The following is a 19,432-nucleotide window of genomic DNA, read 5'->3' on the forward strand; positions in this document are numbered from 1 at the left end:
TACCCTTTTGAACAGTAACTCAAGGTCGTTTTCCTTTACAAATATACCATCATGTGACTACGCATGTATGGGGAAGAGTAGAAAACATACCACCATCTTTCCTCTGAAGAGCTTGGGGATGGTCCCCTCAACACAAGTGCCTTTCATTTTGTTCTCCACATTGTCCAGGAGCTGGAAGAGACACATGCATATACTGTAGCATATAATAATAATAATAATACATTTTATTTATAGAGCACTTTTCATTGCTAAAAGCAATCTCAAAGTGCTAAGCAATCTCAAAGTTTGATATATGTAATATGTCAGTTATTCAGCGCGCATACATGTGCAAGTTCTTCAAGACAATGAGAAGGAACTCACCACTCTGCACAGCTCCTGCACATCATGTTGCATGAAGCTATCTAGTGTTTCCCATCTTCACGTGAAAAAAACCCCAAAACAAGTTAGATATTATAGCTACATATCAGGGACTATTTGCAACAAATAACTTTAAATACCAATATAAATAATATTTGACACGTTCACATTGTGACACTATTAATGGCACCTCACAACAAAGAAGCAATCCACCATCATCAGTGTAGCACACATTTTATTGTTATTTCTCCTTTCTATACCAACTTTAGTTAACATTTGTGGTCTCATTGTAGCCTTGATCATTATCATCTCAAGACAAATGTGAGGTGATCTATCAAATCTTTTTAATTTCTAACCTACCCAAAGGACTTGGTGAGTTTCTTGGTGCCAACGGGTTTGTCGCTGTGTTGCAGCTCATAGAAAACCCTCTGCAGGGCCAAGGGGACGCTCTTGGACGAGTCATCTCCCTCTGTGGGCATCATGTACACCGCCTGCAAGGATTCACAACACAATTTGACCAATAGCAGTTTAGGAAGGTAAAATTCAGGTCACTAATTTTTCACAGGCAAAACATTTAGCGTATTCATCTTATTTGGCCGTTCGATCCCAGCTTCCCCCCCTCCGTATGACTATGTGTCCTAAGGCAGGACACTTGACCCTAAATTGCCTCTGATGGCTCTTCTGGTAGTGTATGAATGTGACAGAAAAAGCGCAGTAAGTAGCAGCGCTGTATGAATGTGTGAGTGCGTGAATGTGACTTGTGCTGTAAAGCGCTTTGAGTGGGCAATAAGACTAGAACAGCATAAATACATTCCATTCACCATTTTCATAGCTTCTGTTGGATACTATATGATTTTAAGGGCGTCAGTACCACACAAATTAGCAGCAACATTACATTCATGTACTCAGTACTTCACATTTCTCTCGGTCTTTTTTAAATGTTACTACACATTGACTGGAGTTCATTAGCTCATTAGTTTGGACAAGATGTGGAAATGTACACGTCGGCCTATAAAAGGACTCACAGCTGACAATGCATTAGAGCAGAAACCAAGCCAGGAGATCATAAGAACAGCCTATATCAAGTGTAAATTGAAGAGTTATCCGAAGATGGCCTATCCCTGGCTCCGATCTAATCCAAAATATCTAAAGGCACAAGTTCACTAACTTATTAAAATAATTGTGAAGCTTAATGCAAAATTTCCAAATGGTTTTCATGTTTTGCTCCAAGAAACAAACTGCAGATGTAAGGACAGACTTACTGATCACTACATCCCATAAAAAAAAGGAAGTGGTCTGAATCAAAAATACACACAAACACCGAGTGTAAGCTCCAGCGCGCACACGTGCGTGGACACTGTTCCAACACAAGCTAATGCAGTCAGACAACAGGGACAAATACAGTCTGCACCTCATACAAACAAAATCTCATCTCAGACATCTCAAACTTAAAGTTAAAAGTATACCCGTCGTAGCTGGTTGGTGAAGAAGAGCGTTTGTAGCAGGCTGTTCATGTAGCAGGTCGCTCCCTGGTTTTTTAGTCCAACATAGCCTGTGTGTTTCTTTGAGTCCCAGCTGTTCATAGAGAGAAAGAAGACTTTAAGGTTTGAGTTCATAAAAACTTAAACCTAGTGAGGAAAAAGCCCAGAGAGGAAAAAAACTACATACGCCACTCCATGTGGGGCATCTGCCTGGACATAGACTTCAAATGTGACTTTATCATCATCAACGAAACCCCTCTCTGGATCGGTCACATCCTGAAACACACCACCACCAAAACGGTTAATAATAGGAAAAGGCATAAACATGCACTTATTTGATATTTGTAGCTTTATTTATCACAAAGAATCAATGCAGAGATACAAACAGACAATGAGCAATTAGTATTATAGTCCAAAAAATTACAACAGCACTATCAGCACATCCTCTTTTATTCAATAATGGAAAAATGATGTTTCTGCCATATCTCCTGTGTGTCCTTTTCTACCAGTCTTTATAACAAAAATCTGTTTCTTGGTTCTTTTCCCATCTTAAAATCTCATCTGGCTACCGCTTTCCAGTTCTCCATATGTTTCTGTACTTACACTCCAGGACATGAAGTTGGAGAAGCCCCAGTCATTCTCTTTGTGGAAGAACAGATGACTGATCCTGCGGCTGAAAGACTTCTCATCGTCTTTGTAGTTGATGATCTTCAGCATGGCCTGTGCGTGGCAAGACCACGACCTGAAACGCAGAGAATAGGATCCAGGAATTTCTTAGCGTTGTGAGATAGGACATATTTGAATAATTGTATTACTTTCTCATTAACTACTGTCCTTCCATGAATTAATCAACCAAGACACCTACGTGGAGTCTGACTCTGCGTTACACTGCAAGAAGAAGCCCACGCTCTTCTGGTGTGGCCGGTCTGGATAGAAGCGTGGCATCACCATTATCTTCCATGGAAGGTTCCGGACAAAACAGGACGGGCTGAGCACAGACTCACTCAGGCGGCTGAATCGCTCGACCACAAACCGAAAAGTCGCCTCTGACCGCCAACTGGTGTCTGTAGAGAGATGAGGTGAGAGGAGGGAAGAAGGGAAGATAAGATGGTGATTAGAGAGCTCCTTTCCTTCAGCCAACAGTCTGTGGATGTCGGTGTTTTTACCACTTTAGCCAATTAAAGTGAGCCTTTCGCAGGATTATTAAACCTGGATCAGTAGTTAGGATAATTTCGCTTACAGCCCAAGCTTCTGAAGAAGCGTGAATAAGTGTTTTGTGTGTGTTCATTTGCGCGTGTCCTACATACCATCCTCCATATCCTCCTCTGTGTTGTTGTGTCCATCTGCCATGGCCACGTTACCATTGATCACTGGGTTGGCTGGGATTCTTGGAGGATCGTCGGTGTCCCCAGCTATACCAAGAGAGAAAGAATATGATAAGACTGAGATTGTTCTTCCATTGGTGGAAAATGTGGCTGCCTTGCAAACTGCCGGTCTAGTCAAATGTAAAAACAAATTAGGCACACCAAATCCAACTAAATATCAAGATTAATAAAGTTCTTACAAGCCTTTTGCCATGTTTCTCTGAATATATATCCATTATAAGAACATAACAGGCTGACAGTCCTGCAAATTATCATTATCATTTGAGGCAAACAGTAAAATTAGCATTAACCAAGACTGGACTTCCTTTTCAACTAATCCTGCCAATACTGTCTCGATTTTTATCCCCTGCATTGTTACTGGGAAAACCCTGCTGACACAGTATGACATGTCTTCTTCCACAGTCTGTGTGGCAACAGAGAGAGAATGTGTGCACATAACAAAGACCGTGCAACATTACAGTACACTGGGTAATTATGGACACAATGCAGGATTAAGCTGCAAGTCATCGCTCTAGCAAAAACACACGTGCACACAGGACAACAATTATGCAAGATGAATAATGACAAGACTCGACGCACAGTCACTATCAAGACACACTCGTAACAGAATCCGGGGAGCTTGAAGTAGACTTCTAGGAGAGAGTGAAATCTGCCTGGATGCCTGTGATGATAATGATGCTACAAAAACCAGACCTGAGAGTAACAACAGCAGTTGTATGAATACCCAGGCATATTTTTCAATTGTGTTTTAGCATCAGTCGGTCTCTTACACTGCATTTCATTTGTATCTGTTTGTTTTCTTCCTTACAGACGCTGTGGTGCCTCCAGGTGACGTTACTGACCAAGTCTTCTGGGAGACTGACCTCATTTCCTCAAGTGGATTACATCCTGCTAATGGGCCTGTCATTCAACTTCATGACAACTTTGTCTCCCGCCCACTGCACTGGCCAATCCTGATATCTCAAAGAATTGTGTACTAACACATCAACCACTGAAATCTGCATGAGTAAGTAACTATTGTATCTGACCGATATAAATATATTTCTACATTAACTCTTAATAAAAAGCGCAAAAAGTGCAGAGGACCAATAAAATGTTCTACTGTTTGTGTCTTGAAGGATTTTAAAAATCCACAGCCAAGGGCTGAAACTGCAAATATAAGTTTCAATCATCAAAAAGAAAAAGTTGAAGGAAAACAGAAACAAATCCAGATGTTAGCCTACAGCAACAAGGTCATCACAGAACAGCTGATCCTCTTACAGTGATGGCACTAAGAGGGTGAAATGCTGTTTGATGCGTCAGACAACATTATGGTGCGTTTCTCTACTGTCTGAATGTTGAGCCAAAAAAAACTAAATGAGCAAATATCACCAAATGAAAACTATAAAACAGTAGAACTCCAAGTTGGCCTTTACAGAGAATGGTTCCATTAACCAGCCCTTGTTGTGATGAAGAGTTCTTTGATTATTCCTGTTGGTCTTTGGGCCTGTCATGATAATTACATTAATGACTTATCGTATGATACATGAACCCAATAATTTTATTGACCGTGATAATAACTGTTTTTGTTAACTTTAACAATTAATGTCAACAACACTCCTGTCAGTTGTGCTGCTCACTAACTGTGTTGTTACCATCTGCTTGAAAACTCGCATTTAGGGAGAAACATTTGTCTGAGCAGCACAAACACAAATCGAGGAAAAGTATGCAGGAGAAGAGTGCAGTGACTGATACCTGATGACATGACTCTGTTGCAAAAAATTATCTTTAAAAATGAAATAATATCGTTTATCCCAATAATTTCTGGGACAACCTATAGCCCAACAAAAAGTAGTTATCGCGACAGATCTACTTGTCTTTCCGGGTGGTGGTTGTCCGGTTTGTATTTTCAAAGTGGATCAGTGTCTCGCCTCCGTGTCTGCTATAATTCAAAGGATAGTATTCTGAGAGGATTCACTACCTGTTATAGGCGATGAGATCACAGGAGGTCGTGTGCCTTTGAACCTTTGATCATTGCACCAACGGGGATCGTGCAATAGGATTTCAATTAACAATTGTCGATAATTGGAATGAACATTCAGACTGCACAGAATATGAAAGTTAATCACCAATCAACAAGCATTTGGTTCACAAGGACACAGGCCAGCAGTCAGCTTTGAATCACATCATTTAAATAGACAGAAGACAACTCTCCAAATACACTTATAGCTGGATAGAAAAAGTAACAGAGTGTGCAGAGGCATGGTCTTTCTTATTTACATTCTAAGTACATCAATAATACTTCTTAATCTAAAAAAATATATCGATGATGGATAAACCCAAATGGAACCGAATTGGAGGTCCATAGCATGAAGGAAAACAACACTTGATTCTGTCCACTTGGCTGTCCTTGTTAGGCTGGAGTGCACTGGGAGACAACCCAAGAGGGATGAGCCTGCAAAGCAAAGGGTGAGGAAGTGGGGCGAGTGCACCTGCTATTGGTAAAACAAGTATTCAAATGAATGAGACATTTTGAGCCGCTTCTACTGGATTACTGCGGTCTTTTAATAAACTAGTTTATTGTGTGCTGCGGTAAAAAACGAGTGACAATGCGCGCGAGTGAACAGATTACAGACGCACTGGGACTGAATGACGCAGTGATGCTGAGGTCTCCCCCACGAGCCTCGGCTGCCGAAAAAGTTCACATTAGTAAAAGACTCAATAATGAAACCCTGGCAGGGTGACTGCTCCGTGGGTTCCGCGTGATAGACGGTAACACGAGAGGCCCCGACTCCACGTCGGACAAACAAAAACACGGATCATTAAAAATGGCGAGCTCCATGCCGTTAGGTTCTCCATACAATGAAGCAGCAAATCCCCGCGCTGCCCCGGGCCCGGGCCCGGGCCCTGCTTACCGCAGCGGCGACTACCGTCACTAGCCACCGCAGAGCCACACTTCCACATTAAACACCGCCGAACGTCGCCACGCAAACTGTCCAACAACTGAGCCCGGGTGTAATTTTAATCCGTGGCACTGGGTTGCAGTAATCTGCACGGGAATCGCTTGACTCGTTATACCGGTCAATTTAGCAAATCGCGATTGACGCATCTGCGTTAGCGTTAGCCACCTAGCTATGTAGCCACTAGCCCCCGACTCGTCTGCAGGCCGTTCCTAGCTAACATTAGCTGGAAACACTAGCACGACCCGACAAGCCGCACTTGTGGACAAAACATCGCCCCACGTGAAATAAAACACATAGCCACTAGAGGCAAATGGAAATATCTAGATTACGTGAAGCAAATGTGTAAGGCCCAACATTCGAGCAGCAGCCAGGTCAGACGTTGCAAAATACAAGCCACCATTTTGGACGCCACACACCCCCTCCGCGAGCACGACGGCGATCAGCTAGCTAGCACGCTAGCCGGCGCAACAACGTAACGAAGTGGGCCTCGAAGCTAATCGACTAGCTCCCAATTAGCTGCCCCGCTAGCAATGTTCATCCACCTTATCGGTTAAAGGAATACATTAGGGGAATAAGATACCCGCTGCTTCAACCCTAAACGTTTTTACAACATAAACTTACCGGTCAGATTTACTCACTTAACCTTTCAGAAGCAAAACTGGTAGACTCTGCTCTGCATGTCGCCGATATAGTTACTTTGCAGGCCCACATTTAATTTACAAGTCATCCGACACGATGCAAACGTGCATGATCCGGAGAGGCTGGCGCAAATTTACCATGTCGAAAATTTATCAACACAATATTGAAACGTCATCGCTCACAAGGATTGCTAAGCAGCTGTTTTTTTCCACAGACTAGCTAACATGGAGGAGTAACACCGGTGCCGAGAACTGCCAAAACCAGCCCAAAGCACTCAGTGAAGTTTGGGGAGCAAGATTAATTAACCCGGTGATGGATCCGCGTTAATTGACGAGCAACAGCCACGTTGTTTACAAACATTTCGGTTATCAGCGGGCCTGGGATCCGGAGGCTGCGTGTGGATTCTTATCGGCGATGATTTGGCAAAGTGCGTTTGATAAGTTCTGCAGACGAGCGTTATCAAAACCCGAGCAGCTTACTTGGGGGAAAAACAGTTACCGATCCGAATGAATGATTTGTGTGGCTGATCCAAAGCAGCGTGGATAAACGTGGCGTGGTTGTTTTTTGTTTTGTTTGTTTGCTTTAACTACCGTACGAGCACGTGAAGACGTATTCCAGCTCCGTTCGCTTATAACGCAAAATGAGGTCAGCTCGACACTAGTGTGCTGCAACGGACGCACAATCAGCAAAAATGCAGCCGGCTATCCTGGCTAGCTTCGGGCCTTGGTGTTTACTGCATCGCGGGGGCTTAATTTGCACAAATAAACCTCCGTGCAGCTTTAAATCGTACCGTTAAAACGGCATCATGTGTCCGTTCGCCCCGCTCGGGACCATTACTCACCTTCCATCTCCATGTCCTCTGGTTCGCTGAGCTGCTGCTCGCCGGCTTTCTGTTGCTGCTGCTGCTGCTGCGTGTGGTGATGGTGGTGGTTCATGTTGGCAGCTGTTGTTGTTGTGGTGGTGGTGGTGGTGGTCGTGACGCGGTGCTCACTGCTATCTCGGCTACCCTCGACCTTGTCCAGGGTCGACTCTGCGGGGAACCGGGCTCTAGACTGCTGGCGAGGTGTGGTAGGATGCGGAGGTGGGGTGGACAGGTCGAGCCTCGGCGGCCGGGCCTGCTCTGCTGCGACCTCGGCCTTGTCCGCTGTGAGCGCCGGGGAGCGAGGAGGGGAGGTCGGCGGGGGAGCGGGTAGAGAAACGCGGACGTATTTGCTCGCTATTCGCCCAATCTCGGCGCCTTTGGTGGGTGCGAGTCGCTGGTTGACGGCGGGGGGGGGGGGGGTGGGATGGATGGATGGATGGACCGGGGCTCCGAGGAGGGAGGCCCGCGGAAAATCGGCTAAATCAATCAGTCTTTACCCCGGGAAATGTGGGGCAGAAAGACGACTCGCAGCACAGCCCGCACTCTGACGATCGAATGCCCTGCTTGTAGCTAGCGTGGCGCTACCTGACACACGGCAGCCGGCGGGGGAAATAGGTACAACAACAATGAGAACCAAGGCTCATTTGCAATAGACACACTCAACAACTTCCCCTGCGATATCCCCAGTCCGTGTGCTCCTCCGATTGTCCCTCGTCTGGGGGAGAGCGGAGGGGAAGGCTATCCATTCAAACCTGTTTCCAACACGGATGAGCACTAACGTTAAATTGGAAGTTAACGGAGACAGAGTTGCCACGGGCCGACATGAACCAATATCCCCCCCGAACCGCCCCTAAACCGATACACGACGAAACGCGGCACCTCGTTGCATTTCTAGCTAACCGCGGGTTTCTCGTGGGTAATGTGCCCGGTCAGACGACGTTAGCCTGAGCTGTGCGGCTCTCAACCTCGACCCGCTCCTCCCGTGGTTTGTGATGTGTTGAGTCTGAGGGAAATCTCAAAATGGCGGTCGCGCTCTTCTCTGAAATGTCACATCCGCATGGAGATCCAAACACACAGGCCCATCCCCGGCCAGCTTCTCATCCATGTTAAATGAGAGGGATCAGGCGCGTGCATCTGACATAGAGTGGAACAGGACCAACAGTCAATTTTCACATGAAAGGAAATTACACGAATGACCACACAGACCTGGGCATACTGGCGACTGCATATTGAAATCCTGTGATTTACAATGAATGGGGACAAAATGTCTGGTGTGAGAGAGTGAGTGTGTGTGAGAGAGTGTGTGTGAGAGAGTGTGTGTGTGTGAGTGTGTGTGTGTGTGTGTGTGTGGGAGGGGGTGGGGGGTAAATTTATAAACTGAAATAAGTAAATGAGTAAACTTATTTCAGTTTATAAATTTACACCCCACCTCCTTTTTTCTCTCCAATTAACCGCAAAAATACTTATTTTTGGCTCAGTAGTAGTGAACAGCTGAAGTTATGCCTGCAAATAAAATATTTTTTGTGCAAATTATGAGCATGTGCGTTATAATAATAGCATATTCTTCCTGCAGTAGCCTATACATCATTGATTAAATACAAAGAAAAACACATTGCATCCATAGAGAGTTAGCATGGGCTTTTCTTTTTTAAATGCAGCTTTCCAATGCATACATTATGTTACAGTAGGCTATTTTAAAACTTTTTTTCACCCACTAAACAATATAGTAAGCTTCAAAGTGAACTTCAGCCATGGGCTGCTCTGTGAGATCAATTCTAGTTATTAACCCTCATTATTCAACAAATGTATCTGATGTATACCACTTAATTTTATGTAAGTATGATACAGCCTGTTCTTGTGATGCTCCTCAAATTAGTCTATTTTCTCAAAAGGCTGCCTGTCCCCTTGAGAGTGGCGTTACTTCCACAGACGCCTTTTGTTGCAAAGTACTGTACCACTCCAGGTTTAATTAAAGTTGGGTAATATGCAGAAAAGATGCTACGAACAAGGTAGCAATACAGATCAAGCGCATCCAAAATTCCTGAATCATCTACCCACCAAAAATATATTGCCTGCAACCTTTTTCCTACATGAAAAAATTCGCAAAATTTGCAGAGGGACATGCAATTAACAACAATATGATTTGATATTTCCAATGTGTAGGACAGACGACGACCAATCGTGAACTATGCCTTCGTCATCGTCCTCTAAGTATATTACTAATCTAGCACTAACTTGATCGATAACTGCAGAGCTGAAACAAGACCACCGGGGCCTACAGAGGCCTTCAGATTCTGTGTAAGTAGCACCACCTAACGGACAAAAGGAGAACTACACCTAAATAGGGCTTTAGATGCCGTCGCAGTTATCTGGCTCACTATCGTTTATTTATCATCATTTTTTAAAAACTACCTTTTTTCCCCCCACAGGTGAATCATGTTATACAAATTATACATAAACTTTCAGACTTTGATTGGGTGCCGGGTATTATGCGATGTGTAGGCTCACAAAAGATTATAATACATTTGTAACGATTATATTATATTATATTATATTATATTATATTATATTATATTATATTATATACAGTTTTCATGGCAAAACTCGTACTCTCTCGCAGGCTTTAGTTATGGGTAATATTTACAGAGGTTCTTTTGTGTCAACGCTGTGACGGACGTACCAGAGACCCAACCAAATGCAGAGCCAAGACCTCAGACCCACCCTGCAGTCTCGTGCGGCCAATTATTGGTGACATCTAGAGTGATGGGCGGGATGAAGTGCATAACAGGGTAGTCTGCCTTGTATATATATACCGACGTCGGCAAGTAGGGAAAACAGTTAGCTAAGCTTGTCCTCGCTGGTGAAAGTACTAGCAAGACGTAAGACTATGTCATAGTGCGAAGTAGGAAAAAAACTCTAGCAATATCCATGATTTGGCTCATATAACTCGCCATATAGTGTCCACCTATTCTGCTGTACAAAGATTAAAATCGCGTTTCCTCGAGTTTTGTCGCGTTAAATGGAGGAGAAGAAGGAAGACGGAGACTCGGAGATACAGGAACACGGACCCGAGCACTGGTTCTCAAAATGGGAGCGGCAGTGCTTGGCCGAAGCGGAGCAGAGGGAGCCGAGCGAGGAGGAGGCCGACAACGACCAGGATAAACTATGGCACCTCTTCCAGAACTCCGCTACTGCCGTGGCACAGTTATACAAAGGTTCAAAAAAACCGTGTTTATGTTTGCTCGTTCGTCCGGCGGCACCTCATCCCCACCAAGCCTCTGCCTCGGCGGTCATCAACCTGGCGGGTTCACTTCGCGTTACTTTGAAATAACACCCGCGTCAACGACGGTGGAGTGCTAACCGAATGTTAGCTCCCGAGCTAACTCACTGGTCAGCACTGGGTAACGTTTACAGCTGATTTTGCAATACTAAATTTAGCTAGCGTGTGCTAGCCAGTGACAAAAACAGCGACGAACTCGAAGCCGGTGTCACACATCGGTGTCACAACAGCAGGCAGGTTGACTCGCGCGGTCAACGTGTCTTCGGCGAACACGAACACATTTTTCGTGGGTCAATCTTGTTGACACCAACTTGGGGGCAGCAGCGAACGGCTAACCTGCTGCTAGCAAAGCTAGTAACAAAATGGCGATGGTAACAACAACCGTAGCTACGCGACATTCCCAGATGACAGTCTCCCGTGCGCGGTCCGTGTTGCCGCCCGTGACATCGGCCGTGATTTGCTGCGGAAACGTCCAATAAAGATGCTAAGTCGCCGCAGCACAGTTGCGTTCACTGGCTCTTGAAAACGCCCGGCTCGAGCAGCTTGCCCTGCGACGCGCGGCCAGCGTTATAATCACAAAATGGCGAGTATATTATTGGTTCGACGTGGAAAAATATTGGGTTGTTTACAATTCGCCGGGGCCGTCTTTGCGTCCTGCCCAGCTCGACTTATCAAAGCCCGTCCGCGGCTGGCACGGTGGACATGTCTCCGCAACTTTACTGCTGAGACGGCACTTAAAGTTGTCGCGTCGTTGCCGTCCTGCCCATCGAGCGAGCGTGCAGTTATTCTTAATGCCAGACCCTGTCACTGCAATTGTTGATGCAAGACAAAATGGCGAATGAAGAATAATCTTCATCCTCCACGAGCAGCGGGCCTGTCCGCTCTTCCCAGATGTGTTGTTGTCCCTCGGTAACGCACATTTCCATAACACAAGTGCGCCTGCTTTGTATTCGTGGCCGCACACGCCACATATAGAAACCAACCGTGTTTTCCCTCCCCTCCCACAGACAGAGTATGCCACCAACAGGGTCTGTCGTTGTGGGTGCCATTTCAGAACGCTGCTACCGCCGTTACCAACCTCTACAAAGGTATCTACTCGCATCTCTCCTCCGTCTGTCCCCGTGCTCTTGAGCAGGGTTTATTGATCTGCCCAGTACTGCTGTTGTTCATCGATACTGTTGTACATGGTTATCGTTCCATCAGGATGGACCCTGGCTGGCTATCACTGTACTTGTACATTTAGACATGTTTTTACTATCGAGTGGGAAGTGGCCTGGTCATCATCATCCCTGTGGTCTTCATAGCTGTCAGAGGGCACTTAGTTTAATTTGTGTCAATAACATGTTAATTGTGGAGTTGAGAAAAAAAAGAGATTTTTGCCAATGTCAGGATTTGACCAGTGACAAACAAAAAACAAAATTTGACTGATTTTAGATTTACTAATGTTTTCTGGACTTGAACCAAAACATTGTCCCTGTTAAACGTACCGACAGAAGTGCTTGACTTTGGAATACATGGCAATTAATTATGGTCATTTTTTTGTCGTCTCCTACCATCACAGAGAGCGTGGAGGCACATCAGAGGAGCTTCGATAGAGGCGTCCAAATTGGACACCAACGCCGTAATAAGGTGGGTGTCATTCTTCTGCTGCCTTTTTGAAAGGCACCTCAGAGGCTTGTACTACGAAGCAGGATTTGATTATATTTTAAAATAGGATGTGGACAAAAATGTTCAACCAAGAAAATCTATAGCAGTTCTCATCATCACTGACTGAGTACTAGGGATGTCACGATCAAGTTATTTTGTCCCCGATTGGAGTCATTTAATATTGAGTATCTGCCAATACTGAGTCCTGATCCGATACTTGTATTTTCCTAGATAATACAGTTGCACTGTGCAAACTTCAAGTACATTAAAGTTTTAAAAATCAATCCAATGTATATGCTTGAAAATGATATTAATCCCCCTCATGTTCTCCTACTGGGGCTTTAATGGGGACATGTGTTTAATAGTCATTGTACAAATAGCAGTACAATAGTCAACAGCACATATCATTATTGGGAACCTTATTAAAATACATGTTTGCTACTAAAATAGACTGGACCTTTTTTTTTTACACTGCAAATCCAGCGATCGAATAAAAGCATTATTGATCTTGAGAACTGTAAATGTTCACGGAACACAACTGACCCATCCAGCCTGCGAACTACACATCATACCGTATTATTGATTATTGATCACATGATCAGCATGACCGATGGAGAACATAAAAATGTCTGGTGGCAAAATAGCACAAAGACACATTTAGGGCATCACTCCGGTGAGTGGCATTAGAGACCTCTGGAACTAGAAGTTGTCAAAGATAATTAATATATCTTCAATAAAAACATCATCGGTGAACTTACTCTGATAATCCTGTAACCCCGCTCCGTAGTACAGGTCTCTGGTTCTCTTCTTACTGGGGTAAAGCACCATGGTAATTTTTTTTGTACTTTTTACCATGGCACCTTATGCTGAATGGCTAACCTGCTCCGGAGCAGGTCAAGTTAGAAAATAGAGATCAAAGCCAGTCACCGGTCCAACTGCTTACCAATCAGATCACCAAGTGTCATCGTTCTACAGGATCCTGACGGGGACAAAGGAGTTGAGAGTAACGTGACAAATAATAAAGTGCAGCGGATATTGAGCTCAACGGTGACCGCCCACTTTTAGAGCGGCTCCTGTTGCGGTAGTGAATTTACGATTCACTCACTCCATTGACGCTTCATAAAATCCTTATATCAAGATTTTTAAGACATGAACCAAAACCACGAGATGTATCGTTACCATAAAACATTTTATACAGAGCAAAAAAAAAAGGCAAAAGTTCAAGACTGCACATAATTATTTTGATAACCAGCTTTGTAGTACAGATTATCCAGGATGGTCATTGTTATGTTAAATCAAACCGAGGACGAAAACAAACATTATCACAAAAAATGACACCCTCCATGTCGTATTTGTTTGACATTTAGGAACCTGACTGCAGTATGTTTACTCAAAGTTTTGTAATAAAAACAAACCTTTGATTGATGATGGATGGATCACTCTTGCATTGGTGTGCAGGACATGTTGGCCTGGGTGAAAAAGCGCCGGAGAACCATCCGTAGGGAGGATCTTATCAGCTTTCTGTGCGGCAAAGCACCACCACACAGGAGTAGCAGGGCCAACCCCCGGCTGGCCATGGTGGCCCCCAGTCGAGCCAATTCACCAGCTGAGACAGGCTCATCTGTGGAGGCGGACCTCCAGCCCTTCAGGGAGGCCATAGCACTGCATGGTAAGAAAGGTTTGTTATAAGACTGGCTCAAAGCTCGGACACCAGTGGTTATTGTAGACACACAATCAGAATCAGAAGCTTGATTTACAAAACAAGAAGAAGCTACATTGTTGGACAGAATATGTGGTACCACAGGTCTTACCGTTTCTATTTGTCACTCAGCTCCATATGTGTGTTGTCATTTCTGGTGTGCTGTTGGTGCAAATTAATATCCAGTGCTTTATCTAAAGGACCTCACATTTTAAAGGGGCCATTTTAGGGTGTAGCTGAGGGTAAGGGTGGATTATGTCAGGCATCTGGTGGTTAAGGTTTCAGAAACACAAGTTCAAACTGTCAGGACATTTCAGTGTGTTTCAGTTATAGGATCCCCTTTGCATTGCACGTGTGTGTGTAGATTTTTGTACTCTATATTTACAACATATCTGTTGGACAAAGCAGTTGTGTATTTTTTTTATAACTTCACTACTGTGGCAAAGACAGTTGTGAAATTTGTCGGATTAAAGAAAGGGAGCGCTGCATCACAAACGTCGTACAGACATGGCCATAGGCAGGGGGCTCTTTCATTCTTCCAGTTCAGGGATGGGAATGGTTTATCGTTCGGTTTGGCACCGAGTGATGAGCTGTGTGTTTGTGAGACGGCAGCTTCAAGTGCTATTTTGTGTCAAACATCCTAACAATGCCTCTCTGCAGAAACTAGAACTTGGTGACCCATGTTCTTGTTTGAAATCCAAGATGGAGACGGGCCTGAGCAAGTGACTTTTACAAAAGATAGCCAAGGAGCTGTTTACTTACTGTGTGTTTACCTAAGCAAATATTTTAATCACCCTGGTTATGCTCAGTTGTTGCCTGACCAACTGTTGATTTGCATCAACAGTGTAACTGTAGAATAGTGTAGCCTTATTGCAAAGCATTGGACATGATGCTATTTATTGTGCAACATGCACCATAAAAAGGTTTTAGGAGTGTGTAGTGAATAGTGGGTTATGAAAGACTTTACTTTTTTCAAAATGTTATATCCAAGCTTTTTATGAAGTAGCTTGCTTTTCTCATTTCTCCACCCAGTGATGCCCTTGCCTCTCCCTCCTCTCTCCTCCCCTAACTCCAGGTCTAAGTGGAGCCATGGCAAGTATCAGTGTGCGCTCTGGTGCTCCAGGTTCTCCCACACATGTGAGTGGGAGCAGTAGTAACGGAGGCGGTGCTGCTGGAGGTGGTTCTTCTGGCTCCGGGCCGGTGTGCCGCAGCAGGCGCAATGGGCTTCAAGACGTCGACCTGAACACTTTCATCTCAGAGGAGATGGCACTGCATCTGGACTCTACAGGCTCAGCCTCCGCTGGAGGGGGAGGAACCAGGAAACGAAATTCCACCCAGTGTAGTGACGTCATCACAGACTCCCCTACGCACAAACGCAATAGGATGATCTGATCTGCTGCCTGCCTATGTGTATGAGAGGGTGGGGGGGCCTTCAAAGCCAAGGCTTGGAAGAGGGGGTGGGGGTGGGGGGGTGAATGGGCTTATACGCGACAGATGCACAGAAGGACAGACAGGCACCTCGGATGCCTGGCTGTGCAAAAGAACCCAGGCTGAAAATGAAATTGGGACTGTAGGTTCTTGTTTCAGTCTAATCGGTTGATGGCCGAATTATTTTCCTTGTCTCCTTTTCCGACACTATTTACTACAAATCACTGCTCTGCAATCAGAACATTTGGTGTGAGTGTGCAAGAGGGAAAACATCACACACTCCTCAGACACGGCTGCCCCGGAAAGGAGACGACGACGACAAAGGAACCAACACGTTCTGGGATTCCCTAAGGGTTGACAATGCACTGTGCTGCTTTCCAAGTAAAAGCCACTTGATCCTTGACACATTTGTGCCCTTCCCTTCCTTAACCTCACTCATCCTCCACCCACCACCTTAATAAGGAAGTGAGGGCCATGATCAAATCGTCTCACTCGAGTGAATCAAGTTGCTCGCCAAATGTCGGACCCAGCTCTATCAGACATTCACCTGTGTCAAACAACACACCCTTTTCTTTCTGTTACTTCATCATTGCAGCTCTTCGTTGACGTTGTCTGTCTGTGGTAGAGCTAAATTGCCCAGTAAGATTAAGTGGCATCATCCTGCCTCATGTGCTGCTCATAACCAGCTACGTTTCTCTGGTTACTAGGACGACGGCATGTAACTACCAATAGCAGGCTATTGATGTTTGGACATTTAGACTTTATTTTCTGCTTACTAGTCTGCTTCAACCGTGGCTTGATTTTGGTTAAGCCAGCCGCCATGTTTTCGTTTTTTTAAACCACCAGTGTTAAAATTCTTGGTTTGCCACTGTTTGCATTCTTCTCCACCTAGTTCATTTTAATTTTTAAATTTTTTTAAAATTTTTGTTGTTGTTCAGGATAACAAAGGAGAAAAGTTCTTTGTCACAGACTGTTTGCTGACTGTGACGCCCTCTTTCCCCCTTTACCCTATACTTATTATAAAAGCAGCTCATGTTTTATGTGATGATTATTCTGATGAGTTGCAATAAGGATTTTTGCACTTAGCTTTCACTTAAAAAAAAATCATGCAAACAAATCGACTCTTCCATTGTATCCCAGTTGTAGCCCTGTCCAGCGTGTGGTCGTTCAACACATTACTTAGCTGTTGGTGCTTAGAGGAATTAAAACACTCGACATGACTAGTAAAGGAGCTCTGGTGCACACTTCTGGTTCACTCTTCAAAAGTGTTCGGTCAGGTCGCGTGGCGTCTGGGCTCAACTTGTGTTCAGAGACTCCAGAGTTTTTCCCTGGCTGACAAATAATTTCACTTACTGGACGATCGTTGGTGCTGTAAAGGAAGCATAGATCACAGAAATGTTCTTACAAAGGTAGCATTTCTCAACAGACCTATCGAACCAACCATGCCAACCAGTGTACACAACTCACTGGGTGATCAAGCTACAGCATTGGATTGGTTGTTAGGAAAACTGTCTGCTTTTTGTCTAAGGGGTGCGTGCATTAATAAGATGTGAAAGGGTTTTTTTTTGGGTTTTTTTACTTGGTACAGGATGATGCAACGTGGGGCTTGTTTCATTCTTGAGATGACTGTTGCCTTCCATCCTTCTATGAGGAAGGAGAGTAGGAAACACTGATATCGCACAAGTCAGAAATGTGGGTATATTTGTAATATATATATATATATATATATATGTGTTATATATATGTGTGTGTTATATATATATATATATATATATAGTATTAACAAAAGATCATTGGAAGTAAATCTAAACCTTTATGGTAGTAGTGCTAACAAAGTGTAAATGATTCAAATGTTGTCTAGTAATTAAACCAATGATGGATATATTATATATTATATATATAGTGACACAGTAAGTTGTCAGTGAACTGACCAGGGTGTAAAGCTCTCTGCCTGTAAATACCCGCTGTGGCTGACTTGTACAATGTCAATGTTTTCTTCTTCCCCTTCACTTTTATAACCTGGAGAGTAGGTTTTGTTTAGTTGTATAAAGCATGCCAGTTTTTAACTTCTGTTACATTTGGTCACAGACTTCCTTTTTTTTTTTTTTTTGCATATAGGTTGGCTGTAATATTCATACGTGATCGCTGGCTAGTCAGTGAAAGAAATTAACGAGGCGGAGATTTGTCGATTCTGTCTGCGTTTGACTTTGTTCTTGCATAGGAGTGTTAAAAAAAAACTGAATGAGACTGAAAATATAAACTTCATATTGGAAAAGTGAGATTTGATTTGTCCACAGAGAGCAGCTTCCGATTACTGCGTAGAAGGTCAACAAGAGATCCCTGTTTTTGTTTGGCTATTGGTTTAAATTGATATATTTTGATGGATAAAGGTAGCTTCAGCGATCAATGGTCCATTGAATCATTTAACATTTGAAGCGTCCATGTTTCCTGAATAGGGACTTAACCTTAAGATTCACATTTGGAGTCAATCGAGTTTCCGGGGACTCGACCTTGCACAGTCCTCATGGCAGAGCGCAGTGCTGCTGACATGAGGACTGGAGATGAAGTGAATCCTGTCGACTGCCTGTCCACACTCTCTTCACTAAGTCAAAGGAATGCATTAAGAATTTATTTTTTCCCCTTCACACTTTACTCACTGCTGTGCGTCTGATTCTTATCATTGGCATTGGTTGCATTTCTGACTGAAACCAAATTGTGCATTTAGCCACAAATGAATAGTTTTAACCTCCCAGTGTTTCTGTTGCAGAAACGTGTCTGCTAACAGGCAAAATAAACTGAGATTCAGACGATCAAAGGACAGTTTTTCCAAAGGCTCGACTGGAGTTGGCTTTGAATCCCCCCCCCTCCCCTTATGAGAGAGGGGGCGACTTTGTGTTTATCTTTTCTCCCCCTGAGCCAGTCACAGGCCTTCATTCACATTGTCTCAAAAGGCTGACTCATGCCACGTGTCTCTGGAGCCAACACTATTATTGGCTGTTTCTTGATACCTATTTGTTTAAAAAGTAATAAATGGCTAATCTATATACTTAACATTTAATTGTTGGTATGATATGTGGTTCACATTGTAAAAGAAATAAAACCATTGAGTTGCAATTGGATGGACTATGTTTCATTACAAAGAAGATGCTATGAGTATAGTTATCTCTTTAAAGTTGGACATTTTATCGGCGAGGGTTCCCTGTAAACATGTCAGACGAAAAATTGACATTTAAGAATACTAATGCAAGACAAATAGATCTAAATGGATTTAGTTTGGTATGGTTTTGAGAGGTACAGGTGTGCCAGTCATCTCATTGGCTTTCCTCGCCCCGAACATGGTTGTAGTTGACATTTACAGGTGCGTGAAATTAAATACCGGAGTTATGCATTTGAAATGGTGTGGAGCTCTCTGTGCAGCAGGCCTGGGGTTGTTTTTCTGTCCTCGTCATCGCCCGCAGTGCTCGAGGCCGCTAGGTGGTGCCAAAGGACAGCGTTAGAAAGTGTCTGCAATGAAGAGAGATGGAAAGAAAAGCCTGCAAAGTATCCTGTCCCCAAACGGTAGTGTGTACAGTGGGCCCCCCGGTTTAATTTGTGTCTTGTGCAGCATTCACATCCTCCACAAACCATTCTGCCAAACGTGTTGCACCAATCTACAGGTAGACAAGGATGTTAACATTGCAGAATTCAAACTTATTAAAAATTTCATGGGAAA

The 19,432-nt window shown here is 43.9% G+C and overlaps 2 protein-coding genes across 7 annotated transcripts in view; one reads left to right on the forward strand and one right to left on the reverse strand.

The window, feature by feature from the left end:
* The window catches only part of usp7 (ubiquitin specific peptidase 7 (herpes virus-associated)), a 30,242-nt gene extending 16,754 nt beyond the window's left edge, over positions 1 to 13,488 (reverse strand). The window contains exons 1-9 of one of the 6 annotated variants that reach the window (XM_035614388.2): positions 13,352 to 13,488; positions 3,146 to 3,250; positions 2,704 to 2,902; positions 2,442 to 2,580; positions 2,026 to 2,114; positions 1,824 to 1,932; positions 718 to 848; positions 361 to 415; positions 91 to 171 (exon numbers count right to left, since the gene is read on the reverse strand). In XM_035614388.2, the coding sequence (XP_035470281.1) occupies positions 91 to 171; positions 361 to 415; positions 718 to 848; positions 1,824 to 1,932; positions 2,026 to 2,114; positions 2,442 to 2,580; positions 2,704 to 2,902; positions 3,146 to 3,250; positions 13,352 to 13,448 (1,005 nt within the window). In that variant the 5' untranslated portion in view covers positions 13,449 to 13,488. Of the gene's footprint in view, positions 1 to 90; positions 172 to 360; positions 416 to 717; positions 849 to 1,823; positions 1,933 to 2,025; positions 2,115 to 2,441; positions 2,581 to 2,703; positions 2,903 to 3,145; positions 3,251 to 4,957; positions 5,095 to 5,183; positions 5,612 to 7,645; positions 8,102 to 13,351 lie in introns of those variants that run through there. The other 5 variants (XM_035614393.2, XM_035614389.2, XM_035614391.2 and 2 more) reach the window with 5 other exon arrangements.
* Positions 10,471 to 18,834, forward strand: c17h16orf72 (chromosome 17 C16orf72 homolog). Its single transcript, XM_035614394.2, has 5 exons — positions 10,471 to 10,881; positions 11,954 to 12,034; positions 12,508 to 12,575; positions 14,052 to 14,262; positions 15,368 to 18,834. Exons 1-5 carry the CDS (start codon positions 10,686 to 10,688, stop codon positions 15,682 to 15,684), a joined length of 873 nt encoding a protein of 290 aa, XP_035470287.1. The 5' UTR covers positions 10,471 to 10,685; the 3' UTR covers positions 15,685 to 18,834.
* The last annotated feature ends 598 nt before the right edge of the window (positions 18,835 to 19,432 follow it).

Source organism: Scophthalmus maximus, chromosome 17 (genome assembly GCF_022379125.1).
Source record: "Scophthalmus maximus strain ysfricsl-2021 chromosome 17, ASM2237912v1, whole genome shotgun sequence".
Taxonomy (NCBI): Eukaryota; Metazoa; Chordata; class Actinopteri; order Pleuronectiformes; family Scophthalmidae; genus Scophthalmus; species Scophthalmus maximus.